Genomic DNA, 17,242 nt, shown 5'->3' with positions numbered 1-17,242 from the left:
TAGCAATAAAACCCGGCTGATTGGTTTCTATTCAGAGCTGCACCAGATTTTAGCAAATCTTCCCCCAATGCTCTGTACAAATGTGGTCAGTTGGAAGAACCCCCCTTACAGATAACTAAAAAGATCACTGGTATCAGTGGTTACTTATCTGAGGAGCAGAAATTACTCATGGAACCCCTAGCAACCTCTGCAGGAACCCTAGAGTTCCACAGACCCCTGTTTCAGAAAGAATGGTCTATATACTAGTCTAGGACGTGGTAATGGAGCATCACTAAAATGAGAACTGCTTCTCGTTCTTACCTTCTCTGTCTTTAACAGCTTTATCAATGTCATTCTGAAGTCGTTCTAGTTTCCCATTGATGGAAGTGATTCTTCTCTCATGATCCATAGAAGCAGAGCCATCTTCCTCCTATGAAACAACAGGGAGGCAAAAAATAAAATGTAAATATGCTGGCACAAAGCTTGTAAAATCATACTTCTTTGTTTTTTGAATTTTTATTTTTTGTTTGTTTTTTTTGTTTTTTTATTGAATAACAACTTACAAAATAATCCAGGAGCAGAAATTCTGATTTATTTTCCTCTGTAAAAATGGTGGTTTCCTCCATAAAGGCTTGAATATCCTTTTCAACATCAATGTTTTTAATAGCCTGATCTATTTGACTTTGACACTGTAAGATATATGGTATTGAGAACAGTTTTAAACAAATAAATACCAAGGGTACCAAGTAAATAACCTAAAAATAAAATCACCTTTTTAATGAAATGCAACACAAAGGGGTTGATTTACTAAAGGCAAAGTTCACTTGGCAAGGAAAGTTGCACTTTGTAAGGGCATTTTCCTCAGAGCTTGGTGAACGTAGTGAGATTTTACTTTGCAAAGAATACCCAATCTTGTGCAAAGAGAAGGAAAAACAGCATTTTTGCTTGCACGTGATTGGATGATGGAAGTCAGCAGAGGTTCATCGCACTTACTAAGCTCTGGAAAAGATTATTTTGCAAAGGCAACTTCCCTTAAAAAGTGAACAGCCTATTTGCCTTTAGTAAATCAACCCCAAAGAATAACAATGATTTGTAAACTGTAGTAAGCCATGATCTGACTACATTAACTGAAATCTGATGAGCTTAAAGTCTAACCCCATCCAACATTTGTCTTTAGACATGACAGAAGATAAGGGAGCATCCACTCAAAGGGGACAGAGGCATCAAGAAAAACAAAAAATTCAGTAGGATTATGACAAACTAGAACCTCTGTTGAGGGAGATTTCCCCTTTATCCTGTGCGGGTGACAGGTATCATACAGAGCAGAATCTTCTTTATGGGGACGCAGACAGTATTTAAAATCTGATGTCTCCTAAACGAGACATAGCCAGAGTTCTAAAGCTTAAAGTGACATTAAGCCCAAATCATAAAAAACTATCAATAAATGGTGTATAAAGATTTGAATATATAACAATTTAAAACAGTTTATTCATAATAAGGCTGTTTCATTTATTTTGAACATGTGACCAGTAGTAGGAATTGAATTTCCTCCTGCCACTGTTTCCCTGCAGACAGGCTGGGAAAGATCTGGGTCATGTGACAGCTGTATATCGATAAGGAAAGAGGTATTTTGATTTCTTTTTTTTTTTTTTTACTATTATAATTACAATGCCATCATCCGTATACAGAAAGAGAAGGAATAATGTAAACAAAACAATGTGTGTTTAGTATAAGACCTCGTTCACACTGGGTCGCCTGCCATAGAGCAGCACAGGACCCGTTCTAATAGGAGCGACACAAGTCGCTCCGACTTAGAAAAAGGGTCCGGAGCTTCTTTGGGGGCGACCTGGAGCGACCTGCATTGACTTCAATGATATGAAGTCCGTGCCGGCCGCTCCGAGGTCGCGGTGCGAGCTGCGCACGGCGACTTCACAGGTCGCCCGGCAAAGTCGGGTTGCCCCAGTGTGAACGGGGTGCCACTTTAACTCTAGGCAGATATAAAAGACACAAACTGATTTGGCTTTGTAATGTAATAATACATCATTAAATATATATTTTTATTGTAAGCAATGCAATGCCTGAATATGAATCATCTTCTTGTAGCCCCTGTACAGCAGAGCTTAGACAAGTGGAGGGAGCAACAACACAAGGAGCCAACCAAATGTGCTGCAGTGCCGGGAGTACAATGTCCAGCAGAGAAAAATTAGGTCTTCTGCCCTGCCAGAATGGGCTGTGATGTGTGGCAGAGCTGCGTAAATCTGCAGAGACAGAAATACAAATCCTTTGGCAGGTAAACAGATCTTATTTATGTACTTCATTTGTGTATCAGACTGCTTGTGTAGAGTTCAGCTTGCAGCCTGTTCTAACCCTCTTCCAAACTAAAAAAATGATTGGAATTGGGCTTTATTTCATGGAATGTCTATACCACTATGGTTTTTATTATTAGAACTATAGCGAGGGGGTCCCATTGGTGCTAACACAACATTAGTCAGTACACAAGGACATGGTACACATTGTACATATTTAGCTAATATATACTAGTAATAGTTTGATTCCACACCCTTATTAAATAAGTCAGTATATAGTTTTTTAACATGTGTATTGCTTTATTTGCCGCAGCTCAGCAACTGGGGAAAAAGCTGAGTTAGACTTACCAGTAACTCCTTTTCTGAGAGTCTTCCAGGACAGCCCATGAGACCTAGGGCTCCTCCTACCAGGACAGGAAACACGTTAACCCCACCAGAAAAAAGGCAGTCCTCTAGTCCTCACCCTTTAGTATTTCTTGAGAACCGTAAGAAATCCCTGCAAAACAAATGCATATCACAAGACATCACCAAGTGGGAATCCGGCTGTCCTGGAAGACTTTCAGAAAAGGAGTTAAGTCTAACTCGGGAAAAGCTGAGTTAGACTTATCCTAAGTCGTCGTCCAGGACAGCCCATTTGATGATGAGCCAGAACTTACCAGTATAAGGAGGGACCACTGCCTGGAGAACCTTTCAACCAAACACCTGCTCCTGGGAAGAGAGGAGGTCCAGGCGATAATTAATGTTTAACAAAGGCTGAAAAATTAGACCAGGTATCCGCCTAACATATTTCTTAAAGGTTTTAGTAACCTCTAGGTATGCGAGAAGAACCCTTCTGACATCTAAACAACTAAAATCCATCTCTTTCTAATTTTTAGGAAAAATACAAAAAGCTTGGTAGCACAATATCCTGTGATCTATGAAAGGAAGGGGCTAACTTTGGCAAAAACCCCGGGTCGGTTTTTACCACCACTCTATCGTTCAAAATTGTGAGAAAATGGCTCATTAACTGAGAGAGTCTGCAATTTGTTGACCCCATAAGCTGATGTAATTGCAACCAGGAATGTAGTTTTCAGTGTGAGCAATTTCAATGACAAATCCCTCAGGGGCTCCAAGAGAACAGTCAATAAAACTTGAATGTTCTGACAACCATTGGTTTTGACCTGGCGATTGCCTTGAAAAACCTTGCTATGACAGGCTTTTCCAAAAGGTAGTACTGGAGGAAAACACTAATGTCTGCAGCCTGAACCTTTAAAGTACTAAGGGATAGACCCTTATCCGCACCCTCTTGAAAAAATTCCAGAATAGATAAAACATTGGGAGAAAATCTTTGATTTTCAGACAACCATGAGTTAAATTTCTTCCAAATTCTGTAGTACATAGCTTTTGTAACAGGCTTCTGGGAATTAACTAGGGTCTTGACAACCTTGTCTGAGAACCCCTGGGAGCTTAGTATCTGCTCTTCAGATACTAAGCTGCTAAGTTTAATGTTGCCACCTGAGGATAAGATCCCGGACCCTGAGAAAACAGGTCCTGTCTCATAGGGAGAGTTACTGGAGGTTTCGAGGCTAGGGCCTGCAGGCGTGAAAACCAGTGCCTTTTGGGCCAAAGGGGGGCTCTAAGCAATAAAATGGTGTTTTCCAGAAGAAACTTTCGGAGGACTTCCAGGATTAGTCTAATAGGAGGGAAGGCGTAGCAGAGACTGAATGACCAGGGATTCGCAAAAGCGTAGTTTGCCAGAGACTGATCCCCTGGATTCAGGGAAAGAATCTTTCTGTTTTGCTGTTTGGGCTGCAAAAAGGTCCACATCTGGGAAACCCCATCTGCTGGCAATTTCCGCAACAATTTCTGGGTTGAGGGACCAATTGTCCCGACACACCTGGTAGTGGCTGAGGTATGCTGGCAAACAATTTTGAGTCCCTTTCAGATAAAGTGCTGAATTGGAGGCTAGATTCACCTAGGCCCAAGATAAAATCTTTTGGGCTGTGAATTGCAAAGTCTAACTTCTTGTACCCCCTTGTTTGTTGAGGTACACTACTGTTGCAATGTTGTCAGATTGAACCTGTAGATGGTGACCGCTGACCTCTGCATGAAAAACCTCTAAGGCTCTCAAAATCCCTTTTGATTTGATGATGCTCTTGCTTCCACCGGGGACCATTCTTCATGTGCCATCTCGTTTTATAGATGGGCTCCCCATCCATAAGAGCTTGCATCTGTCGTTATTCTCTGAGATACTGGAATGACTCATTCCAGCCCTCTGGTCAGGTGAAGTGGCGACCTCCACCACCACAGGGTTCTCTTTACTTTGGAGGGAATTCCTTCAAGTCTAAAGAACTTGGAGACCTGTCCCAGTTCCTTAGAAGGAATAACTGAAGAGGACATTGGCGGAACCGCGCCCAAGGCACAGCTGGAAAGCAAGAGACATCTGAGTGAGACCCACTTGTTGGTTTGCAAGGATGCCTTCATTTGAGTTGTTTTTGAAACTTTTTCCCCCGGGAAAAAAAATATGTAACTCTTTGGGAAGGCTTCAGAGAAGACCTATTTGTTGACTATCCAGCCTAGCGACTGGAGGAACTCCTGAACCGTCTGGAGATCTCTCTAGTTTCTGACATGACTCTGCCACTACTAGGAGGTCATCCAGGCAGGGAATGATTTTTGTCTTAACGGGGCCAACGCTTCCCTCAGGACCTTTGTAAAGATGTGTGGGGCTGATTACAACCCGAAGGGCAGCGATTGGAACTAAAAAAAAGGCCGGATCTCTGATCCCAATTTTACTACTAGTAGTAAAAACTTTTGGTATCACGGGTGAATCGGGATGTGCAAGTAGGCATCCTTTAAGTCCAGGGTTGCCATAAAGCACCCCGGGTAAAGCAGATTCTTTATGGAAAATATTGATTCCATGTGAAAGTGTTTGTATTTGATCAAGTGATTTTGAGAACGAAGAGTCAATATCAGGCGGTATTTCCCCGAGGGTATTTTTATCACAAAGATATGGGAGTAAGCCATATGGGATATGGGAGCGCCCTGTTCTGCCCTCGGAACCGGGAACAGAATGCTCTGGTCTACCAAGTCTCCTAACTGGAGACTCAAGGCAGTTGCCTTAACTCAATCTCTGTGCAGGCTGGTGACTAACAATCTCTCTGGTGGCTGGGAATCTGATTCAAGTCTATGCCCCCTGGTCACCAGATTCAAAATGAAAGGGCTTGAAGTGATCCCCACTGTGGGAGGAAGGCCCTTAATCTTCCTCCCACTCTGGGGCAGGAGTCATTGTATTTTGGCGGGCTGTTGAGGAGGATTAAACAAGACCCCCCCTCTGCCTTTGTGGCCTGTCCAATGCTTCTTGGGTCTGGCCTCCTTTCGTGGACCCTGCTGTCTGCCCCCCTGCATAGGGATCGACCGAATATCGGCAAAGCTGACATATCGAGGGCCAATATGCACTTTCCCCGATATATCAGAATCAGCCACCAAGGTGGCCGATATTACCGATATTTCGGAAAGTGCTTGTACCGGAGTGATGCCTGTAGCTAGAGGCATCACCCTGGTACCGGCGTCCATACTTGACAGTCGACTGTCTTGTAATGACAACAGATGTGGCTGAGAATGCGCTCGGCTGTCATTACAAGGAGCAGGAGGGGACGTCGTCCCCCCTCTCGCCACCTTCCCGGTGAGACCCGGGCAACCAGCCTGCACAGCCGCCGAAGACTCGATCAAAGCCGCATTTGGCTCTGATCGGGTCTCCATGCAAAAACCCAAGTGATGTCATGATATCACTTCCAGGTACTAGCACCAGATTAAAAAAAAAAAAGACAAGGCTTTTAAGTGCAGAGGAGGGGTTTGGGGTCTTTTAGACCCCCAGATCCCTCCACAAGAGTAAAAAAATTTACGAAAATATCGGCCGATACCGATACGTGATGACCAAAATATCGGTATCTGTATTGAAAAAACGATATCGGTCGATCACTACCCCTGCCCTCGAAAAAAAACATTCGGCGAGTCTGATTCTTTTTCTTTTCTGAAAATGACTTCTTTCTGTCAGCCATATGCTCTAGAGTTTCTTGTAACCCAGGGCCAAATTGATGAAGAGCACACAGGTGCAACTTAGAAGAAGAATCTCCTGACCATGCCTTAAGCCAGAGACTTCTTGCCAAATTGATCAAAGCCGAGTACCTAGCTGCTATCCTAACCGACTCAGTGGAGGAATCGGCCAGAAAACCTACCACCCAAAAAAGAAGTGGGAAAGATTTAATGATCTGATCGCTTGGTGTCCTGCTAGACAGCTGAGTATGTATCTGTGAAAGCCATAACTCATGGTTTCTTGCTACACAAGTAGACGCTAAGACCGGTTTAAGACCAATAATGGATGCCCCCCAGGCCCTGCGCAGAGGATATTCCTTCTTTTATCCATGGGGTCTCTAAGCGTACCCATGTCATCAAAGGCTAGATCCATATTCTTGGAAATTTTTGAAAGAGACGAGTCCAATTTAGGATACTTGCTTCAAGACTGTGCTGTGTCATCATCAAAAGAAAACCTTTTCAGGTTGCTGGAAAAAAAATGGTTTCCTCTCTGGATTTTTCCATTCTAATCTGTTTGTATCTAGAAGGGAGCTGTACACAGGAAAAACCCTGGCCTTCTTCTTATGCATTCCTTCATCCATAAGATTGTGTTTTTATAATTGAACCTTCTCCTCTTCAATTTCAAACGTGACAGACAGCTTTTAACAAATCAACATCTTCTAGTGACAACTTTTACCTAGAGCCCCTGATGGAATCCCTATCCTTAGGCTCTTAACCTGATCCTGATTCCTCCTGTGAGGAATAGGGAGACCTAGTCTCTTCTGGAGCCTCACTTTCCACACCCTGCGGCGGAGCTCCAGCCATGATCCTACCTGAGGCCTGACTCCGAGTGGAAGTCTGCATCTTGTCAATCAGGGTCTTGAAGGAACTAAAGGCAGAGGAAAGTTCATCTCTAACTGGAGTGAGCATTTTATGAGAGGATAAAGTTACGTCATCCTTCACTAAACTGTCTATGCATTTGCGGAACACCACTTTACTCCACGAGGAGCTTAGTTTTGCCCCGCAAACTGCACATTTCCTCTTGGGTGGTTGCGCCTGGACCTTGTCCGGAGCCTTGGGCTGCTTACAAAACATAAAGGAAAGCCTAGTTTGAGAATCAGGCCACCCAGTTCTCCAAAACACACCCCAGTGCAGGGGAGAGGAAAGGTGCTCCTTCGCCAAGCCCCACAAAGCTTATGATGGAGGAGAAAAAGCCCCACAGGATATGCAAGAGGGAAGAGTTCCCAGGCTTACCTGAGAGGTGCTGGTGCCAGAGCCTGCATCCGCTGCCTGAGCAGTAGCTGCAGAGGAGTCCATCCTGCTCTTTTTTGTGTTCCACAGCCTCTGCTGGGTGTCACAAACTACACCAGCTGCCTAGCAGTGCCCTGTTCTCACCTTTAAGGAGACTTGAACCAGCATCTCTGGCGCCCACTGTTGATGTCATCACGACCTGAAATGATGCTACACCACTTCCTCTGGGACAGCTTGGAACGCAGGAGCTCCACTCCTTCTGCCCTACACGCCATTGGATCGGTAAATGCGGTCTCTTCCCCCCCCCCTGCTCAGCCAGCCACGCTGCCGGCAAGGACGCTGTCTTTCCGGGATGCATAGGGCGGACAGAGACCATCCCTCCTGCTCCCCTGACATCTCCAGCGGTCTTGGCCCTCCCCAGGCACTGAGGACAGGAGATAAGCAGCCACCACAAACCTGCAGGTATGAGGTATCGCACTTGGCAGGAGAAGGCTGTATAGGATTCTCTACCAAGTCTCCAGAAACATGTTACACTCTTGTCCGGAGGAAACACTAATACTGAAGGGAGAGGACTAGAGGACCACCTTTTATCTGGTGGGGTTAACGTGTTTCCTGTCCTGGTGGGAGGAACCCTAGGTCTCATGGGCTGTTCTGGAAGAAGACTTAAGAAAAATGTGTTTGCATTTGATCATACGATGATGAACCAAGAGGCAAAAAGATCAGCAATATGGAAAACTAATATGTAAATATTATACACTTAGGAAGCTTGTTAAACAAACAATAAAGCCAGAGATAACTACCAACTATTACAACCAGGGCTTTAAATCAGCTAAATACACAGTTAAAATACACATTTGAAAGCTGTTTTACCTGTCAGAGAATATGTAATTTTTTGCAGTTTTTTCTTGACGCCCCTGCCAGACACCACATACAGCTCCTTGCCCTCCACTGCAGCAGTGAAATTTGGTCAAAAACATACCTACAGCCTGCTGATTGGATAAAAAAAGAAAAGCAGAGCAGGGATCCTATCACGCTGTTTTTTCCTCTTCTCTGCATGTTCACTGTAAACACATGTGCACCAGAGCAGAGTCTAATTAGTTGATGTACAAGGGACTAGAGGAAGCTAATATTATGATACTTGTATCATAATTTAAGAGACAGTTTAGGTTCCAATAGGTTTCTTGAGATGTGGCACAAAAGATTACCAAAAAACTTTTCTATCGCAGGTTTAACTGGTTATTATAACATTATTACAATTAGGTGAGTATATACTGCTTGTTATTCCACCATAAAATAGAGATTCAGTAAACTTTGTTTCCCAAGACCTCCTGCTCTCTAGCTCTCATGTCTCCTTCTCCCATGCTCATCTCCAGGACTTCTACAGAGCCTCTCCCATCCTCTGGAACTCCCTACCCCATTCTGTCAGGCTATCGCCTACTCTGTCTACTTTTAGGCGATCCCTGAAAACTCATCTCTACAGAGAAGCCTATTCTGCCTTCAGCTAACAACTAAATCTTTTATTTCTCCCGTCAGATCATCCGTCACAGTTATTACCTCTTGTTCCACCAGCCCCTCCCTATTAGATTGAAAACTCCCAGGAGCCCTCCTAACCCTCTTATATTGAATTGTATTGTTGCTATATTGTCTCCCTCTATATTGTAAAGCACTAAGCAAACTATTGCCGCTATATAATTCCTGTATAATAATAATGTTAACCATGCAAAAGTCATTATGATGCTTTGTGACTATTTGCTGAATGCATCCATACGTTGCTATCATTGTGCATTGTCCTTTAGCTCAATCTCTAGTTATCTATTGCTTTGGGGTTACAAATGTTGGTGTTCTCCTCTCTTTGGACTCAGCTATTATTGTGGCATCTCCTAGGACCACAGTACATAGTGCCCCAGTTCTTGGACCCCAGCAGCCAGTATGGTATTTTTCTTGCACAACCAATGGGACATTGCCCATTAACATACCATGGTTGGGTGGGTTAATGGTTGCTTTTTAATGTAGTAGAAAATTCTGATTTGTCAGTCAAATGAAAATTAAATATTTAAAACAATTAAAAACACATCCTTAGTATACCATAAAGCATTAAAAGTCAAATAATCACTTACCACACTGAGTGTTTGTCCATAGCTGGAAACATGCTGGTTATATAATGTTAGTATATGAGAAAGGACTTGTATTCTTTCTTTTTCAAGATCTTGGATACTCTGAAATTCGACAATAAAAAAATATATATGAAACTGTGCTCAAAAATCAATACAAATAGAAGATCCATTTATTAATAATCAAAGCAGGTTACATGTACTGTCAAGAGAAGTTTACATTGCCATGATACAATCATAAATGCAGTATAGTAGATATTTTTATGTTTGTATTGTTAGATATACACGTTTGTCAGTGTTTTGTACTTCGATGGGTTCCTCTGGTTGACGTTCTCTGCCACTATATTACCCCAACATGAAGGTCCACAACTGCATTGTTTCTGTTCAATCCATATGTAGTGCTACTGTAAGTAAACAAGTTCTTTCCCAGAGTTGATGCTTAAACAGCCAGTTACACAGTAGCATCTAGGGGATGACTGAGGATTTTTTATTGCTGGAGAACTTGGGATGGCAAGTTTACTCCAACTTCACCAAATATAAGCATGAGGACATTTCACTTCACCGGGTCCCTCTCTGAGCAGTCTTCTTAGAAGCTAAAACAGGCAGGAATACTACAGGCTTGTCACCCAGGAAATACAGCACACACTCATTAGAACCAGTACCAACAATGTCACAGGATCACTGGATGACTCCTTCCAGTATCCACTAAACACTCCCCAGTAAGTGCTGCAGAGCAGGTTCCCTTGAATAGCTCCAAAGGAGATTCTGAAAGACCCCCCAGCTCTGCCAAAGCTGGAAACTAGATGAGTGGCTGGTGGGGATAGACACCTCAATCCAGGCGGGTGTATTGCCTCCAACAAGGAGAAGAGGAAGACCTTGCTGCTCTATATCTCAGACTATTTATATGCCTCCCCAGATAGCAATCAATTGAGCTGCAAATTTGAAAATGGCTTGCTAATCTATTGCTAGACTTGCCAGGCTTCACAAGTTTGTTGCACAATTTCAACAAGTCCGCATTGCATGACTCCCGATCAACTCTCTTTGCAAACATTATGCAAGTCTGCTGCAAGTTCTGGTTCAGTTATGTTGTGCAATATTAACTCCACCACAGGGTCACTGTGATTTGCAGAGCTCTTGCTGTAGACTCACCACTGCAACTTTGCTCTTGCTAGAGACTTGCCAAGCAAATTTGCTACAAATTGGAAAAGTGTCAACTAGAACTTGTGCTTCAAGTGCTCTGCAAAAGTGTACAACATGCCATTGAAAATGTGCAGCAAGTTAGCAAGATTTACAAATCAACACAGACACAAATTTGTGGCAAGTTATCCTTGCTAACCGGGTCTTCAACCACCTGCTGGGCACACCTCCCCATGGATTAGCTGGAGCACAATATTTAGGCTACCCATTTACCTTACTCAACCCCTTTATGTTCCAGAAACCTCTGGAAGACAGGGGAGAGCAAGCAAACCTGCAGCCTGTGAGATTCAGAACAGCCAAAAGCAATCGAAAACTGCTCCAATAATTACAGAGGAGCCAAAGAGAACTAAATTTGCCTACATCCTAGCAACTTAGGAGGGTGATACATATATAGACCCGTTGCTTGAGTATATTATCTAGCCTGTGTCTGTGCATTTCCTCAGATTCCAATGCACTATTCCCAATGCACACGTTCCTGTAGAGATGGCTGTGTGTATATATATATATATATATATATATATATATATATATATATATATATATATATGCGCTGAAGCAACCGCCAGCTGGAAACGTGAATAGTCAGAGTGAGAGATGTCACTAGTACACCATGGATCTCCAAAATGAGTCCAAAGCTTTATCCAGCGATTACATCGTTACAGCAAATAGCAACGTTTTGCAGCCATGCAGGACCCCTTCATCAGGCATGTGACTATGCCTGATGAAGTGGTCCTGTGTGGCTCCGAAACTTTTCTATTTGTTGTAACGATGTGATCGCTAAATAAAGCTTAGGACCCATTTTGGAGATCCATGGTGTGCTAGTGACATCTCTCACTGTGTATTCCCTCCGTACATTGATTTCCTCAATACTCTCTATTGTTGAGTGTAAATGTCTGCCCAGGCACAATCTATGTGATTGGTGACCACACCTGTATCTTCTTCCAGAAATAGGTGTAAAAGAATCAATACGCACCCATGTTCAGATAAGCTTTAGCATTACATATGGGAGTATATTTTCTTATGTTCTGTAGTAACACCTTTATATGATGGTGTAAATGGATTTTTTTGTTTTACAATACTGGTTGTATACCTGACCATATGGCATTGTACTAGCCCCAGTAAGTACACACTGCCCTCTATTTATACATCACTGGTCCTTGTGTAGAGGTAAATTTGTATCAGTAACTAGTTTTTAAGTGCACATTTATAGTTTTATTCCTCATCTATTGGAGATGTATCATTCGTAAAGGAGCGAATCTGATCGATCTTTGATCTTTATAGTGTGGACCCTACTGCATAGCTGTTAGACAGTGGCATAAAGAGTTTTTTTTTTTTTTTTAATTTGCAAGTTGGCTTGTAAAATAGACTGATCATTCTTTTTGTCTAATATACTTGTATATGTTATTAGTGAAAGTAAGATTATTTGCAACATTAAATTAATACAGTAAACCCCCGCTCCATCGCAGTTCAGTTTTTGCGGTCCCGGTATATCGCGTTTTTTTTTGTAATGTTATTTTACTATATAAATCATTAAAAATGAAATATTTTTGTGTTTTCCACAGCTCTTGCTATGTCTCTCAGTATCTTTTATGTGTTTAAATGAGTTTCTATTGTTTTAAAAGTGTGTTTAAAGACCTTAAAATGCTTTTACACGTACAGTGACAGTAAAAAAAACATGCCTACGATGCATTTTAATAGGGTTTTTCTATTTCGCAGATTTTCACTTTTCGCGGCTGGGTCCGGAACGTAACCCCCGCAATGGAGGGGGGTTTACTGTAAATGAATTGGATTGTGTATCAATTATATGGGTTGTACATTTTTTGTACTGAATAGTGTAGTTTATTTTTAGGAGATAACATCTGGTTACTTTGGGCATCTGTATTTTACCCCCTGCTGTGGTACTTTGCACTGCTATACTGAATATGACTGAATAGTTACAAAATAGTTATTGCATTTTAAACTATTTATTATTATTCCTATTAGTAGTGATATTAATATTAGTAATAATAATACCAATAAAATGAGTTGCTTGGTATGATTGAAAAGTACTATTGGCACATACCTGATAACAACTCTCCAAACTACATTCCCACTTCAGCCTCACTGCTTGTCCATTCATATTCTCCTGATAATAGTCTTCATCTGCTTTGGTCAGGACTTCCGTTGATTTTTTCAATTTATTAAGAAGCTGTAACCACAAAAAAATATTCCTCGGTTCAAAATGTTCATGTATATACACCATGGCGTCGGTATAACCCTATTTAATCTTAAACTGGTATTTTGTGATGGGTTCACGTCAGATATCTAGTAGCCTTTAAAGTGGTTCTAAAGCCTAAACATGTTTTACCTTGATGCATTCCTTGCATTAAAGCGGAGTTCCACCCTGGATTTTTTTTTTTTTTTTTTTAATACCCCCGGGACAGTCAGGGCTAGTGCATTCCACAATGGCTAGCCTCTGATCTGTCCCGGGTTGCACTTACCTGTTAGGACAAATACTTACCTTGCAAACGTCTTGTCCAGCGCTGCCATCTCAGATGTGGGCAGCTTGAAGCCAGCGAGATCCCCTTCGGCGTCTTCTTCCGCCTTCTTTGGTCCCACGATGCTCTGCGCCGGCCCCGACGTCACTTCCGGGTCGCCCGCGTCATCCCTCTACAGCTTCTGGGCATGCCCAGAAGCTGTTTAGAAGGGGATGACGCGCGCGACCCGGAACTGACGTCGGGGCCGGTGCAGGCGCAATGATTGCTGGGAGCTATGACGTTCAGCTCCCAGGAATCATTGCAGAGCCAGGAAGTGACGACGGGCCGCGGCCGAGGAAGGAGGAAGAAGGAAGTAAGGTAAGTATTTTTTCTTCGCTACGAGGTAAGTAAAAAAATAAAAAAATATGCGATTATCCATTTCTTTTTCAGGTGACACGGAGCGAGAAGATGGAGGTAAGTATAAAAATAGGGTGGAACTCCACTTTAAGGTAAAAAAATGTTTAGGCATTGATTTTGCCCCTGACCCCCCTAATACTTATCCGAGCTCTCATTCGATCCAGCAATGTGCACGTCTGCATCTCCTCTCCCCTAACTTCCGGGTCTCGCTGGCTTTACTGGAGCACTGATAGTCATTGGCTCCCAGAGCTGTCACTCAAAGTCAGTGAAAAGGGAGTGGGTGGAGTCCCGATGTCTGTGTCAATTTACGCAGTAACGGGGTTCAGGAGCGAACATCCATGAGTGCCCCCATGGAAAGCGGTTTCCTGTGTGGGCACTGGACAGAGAGGAGGAGCCAGCAGGACTGGCAGGGGACCAGAGAATAGGAGGTTTGGGGTAGCTCTGTGCAATTCCAATGCAATGTTATTTAAAAAAAAAAAAAAAAAAACATATTTTACAACCACTTTAAAGTGTCTGTCTTTACAGATACCCACTGAAGTGCCTAGCCTGGGGTGATACACAGAGACGAAACACATCCTCCTCCATAAGTTGTACCTGTTCATCTGCAGCCCTCTGCTCTCTACAGACAGATCAAATACTATTTCCTGGTGCCTCCATGGCAGCATACTAGTGATAGAGCTCCGCCTCGACTCCACCTTCAGGATCAGTGAATAGCATAAATTAAAAGGTATAGCCCCCCCCATCATTCTCCTTTTTTTCCTCAAACCTCTTGAACAGTGAAGATTGCAGCAGTATGTCCCTACCTCTGCCTGTGAAAACGGGCAGCTTCCACCGGGTTCAGCCTCTCCCGTGTGCAGTCCCTGTTCTTGGGCCGCTAAACGCGCTAATAAGACTGGGAACCCCTTCTGTGGATCTTCTGGGGTCTGTGAGTAACGGCGTTTCCTAATGTGGAACAAATATGCCGTCTTTTCATAAAATATATATGTATATATATATAATATTCATGAGTATGTGGATAAGGATACATGTATAATGTGGGGATTCATGGTGGCAGAGAGATCAGCTTTCCCTTCTACACTTCTCTGTCTTTCCATCACTATGCATAGTTTTGTGGGCACTGATTGTGATGTTTATTCCCAGTTATATTCTTAATTGCGTGTGTTATGGCTACCTTGTCTGGCGTTAGGGCAATTGGGGGCGATTCCCCCACGCAGCATTCTAATGGCTACGGCGTCCTGTTCCCCTGTTCGCGCCGGGTCGCGCCGTGATGACGCGGCGGCCGGCGCATGCGCATTGACTCCCACAGCGGCCATCTTTTCGGTGGGAGTCTCTGTGCGGCGACATGTCGGGTTGCGGCGCATGCGCAGTAAGAATTGCGGGACGACGCATGCGCGGTAGAGACAACGGCGGCCATTTTGCCGTGGTCTCAAAAAAAAAAAAAAATATATATGTATATAAATGAATAATTTATTTAAAGCTGCAGTATAAAGAAATAAAGAGGGGTAGTGTTGTTTTGAAGAAGGCAGAATTCAAAAAAAGTTACAGGAAGTTAGGTTTTGGCTCAGGTATAGGGCAGCACATTTACAAATTATGTCTTAAAGGGGCAGTGTTGTTTTAAAAAAAAAAAAAAAATCCAGTCAATGGTTTCCCTGCCTTTCTATTGGTGCTTCGGCTCAGGTGGAGTGGAGCCTGATGTACTTAAACCAGGAAGTTTAGAGAGGCGGTGTCTTCGGTTTCAACTAGCCTTGCCCTGCAGACCATTTTCGTTTTCTCTCTCTCGGTAGGTGGTTTTTATGCTTTGGTTCTTACTCTTTCTCTGTATATAGGTGTATGTGTGTATATGTATATATATATATGTATACATGTTTTTCTACTATAATCTTTCCTTTTTCAGCTGATCCTCTTGCCCTTACCATGAGTCATTCCTCACGAAACCAAGATCCACCTGACCGTAATAGGTATGGGACCAACTTTTCGTGAGTATAAAAAAAAAAAAAAAAAAAAAGAGTGCGCCACTGACATCCATTATTTTTGGTTTGTCACAGTCCAGTACCATCGAAGAGATCTCAAAAATCATCGGGAAGACGGGATGACCACAGTCCTGATCGCAGGTCACATTCCTCAAGATACCCAGAGAGATCAAGATCCAGAAGCCGTTATCGCTCTCCTTCACCACATTATTCTTCAAGAAAAAAGTGCTGGTCTTGTGGCGCGGAACCCCTCCCGAGAAAGCTGGTCTGTAAAGACTGTCTCAGGGATTATGCGGCCAGTTGTGACACGGAGAGCCGCCAAGTAGTTGATCTACTTAAACAAACAATGAAGGACTCAATTGCAGAGTTGGTGTCCACCATCCCAGCTCGTCCTATACCACAGGCTTCTCAGCCACAGGAATCGGGTCCGGTGATCGCAGGTCCTTCCGCTATCACTGTTAGCGCAGTTCCAGCCACTAGAGATCCTTCCTCGGAGGAACATTCGGACAAATCTTCAGATGAAGAAGAGCCTTCAGGTTTCAACTTTGCTTTAGTTCAGCCGTTTATTCAGGCGGTTAAGCAGGCCATCGCCTGGGATGAACCAGCGGAACCCCGGCCTAAGTCAAAGTCATATTTCCCTTTCCTCAAGAGGAAACAAGTCGCTTTCCCTTTAATGGGAGAAATAAGGGAAGTGATTGAGAATGAATGGAGTAAGACAGATAAAAAATTCTCCTTCAACAGAGTGAATAAATTTTATCCGTTGCCGGAAGAAGGAATACAAGCCTTATCCTCCATGCCAGTAGTGGATGCAGCGGTGGTGCGTCTAGCGAAGAACATGACCCTTCCAATGGAAGATTCAACTTCATTTAAAGATCCATTGGATAGGCGCATTGATCTTGACCTAAAAAGATGCTATCTGGCCGCAGGGGCAGCTTGTAAGCCCGCTATTGCGCTGACTTCAGTCTCAAGTGCCATTCATTCCTGGACTGACAACGTTGAGACAGCTCTGCGACAGGATGTCCCTAAAGAGGATATTATCAAGTCACTTGAGGAATTGAAGTTAGCGGCAGACTTCGTGGGAGAAGCCGCCATTGACACAATTAGGTGCGCCTCTCGTTCAATGCTCCACTCAGTGATGGCTAAGAGGGCACTATGGTTAAGGCCTTGGACGGCTGACTTGGCATCAAAGCAGAGCTGGTGCAAAATACCTTTTGATGGTAAATCGCTATTTGGTGAAAGATTGGAGAAGGCCATTTCCAGGGTCACTGGAGGAAAGACTGGTATTCTTCCACAAGATAGGAAGGAACGCAGAACAAGGGGTTTCCTCTCAAGGTTCCGCCAGTCAAATTCTAGAGGCTACAGACAGACCCGTCCATTCAGGGACAATAAGAGGCCCTGGAAAGGTACCCAGTCTTCCTTTCTGGCATCCAGAAAAAATAAAAATCTCACTACCCCACAAGGGGAGACAAAGTCCTTTTGACGCCAGAAAAGAAGTGACCGATACA

The 17,242-nt window shown here is 43.3% G+C and overlaps 1 protein-coding gene across 1 annotated transcript in view; it reads right to left on the bottom strand.

Annotated features, from left to right (window-relative positions):
• The window catches only part of LOC309559243 (nostrin-like), a 118,289-nt gene that overhangs the window by 42,428 nt on the left and 58,619 nt on the right, over positions 1–17,242 (bottom strand). Inside the window, exons 9-12 of the mRNA XM_082262462.1 lie at positions 12,957–13,082; positions 9,704–9,802; positions 543–668; positions 301–409 (exon numbers count right to left, since the gene is read on the bottom strand). Coding sequence (XP_082118588.1) covers positions 301–409; positions 543–668; positions 9,704–9,802; positions 12,957–13,082 — 460 coding nt within the window. The remainder of the gene's footprint in view (positions 1–300; positions 410–542; positions 669–9,703; positions 9,803–12,956; positions 13,083–17,242) is intronic.

Source organism: Pelophylax lessonae (genome assembly GCF_965119305.1).
Source record: "Pelophylax lessonae genome assembly, chromosome: 6".
NCBI classification, from domain to species: domain Eukaryota; kingdom Metazoa; phylum Chordata; class Amphibia; order Anura; family Ranidae; genus Pelophylax; species Pelophylax lessonae.
The sequence above is the reverse complement of the archived record's forward strand: the minus strand, read 5'-3'. Positions and strand labels throughout refer to the sequence as shown.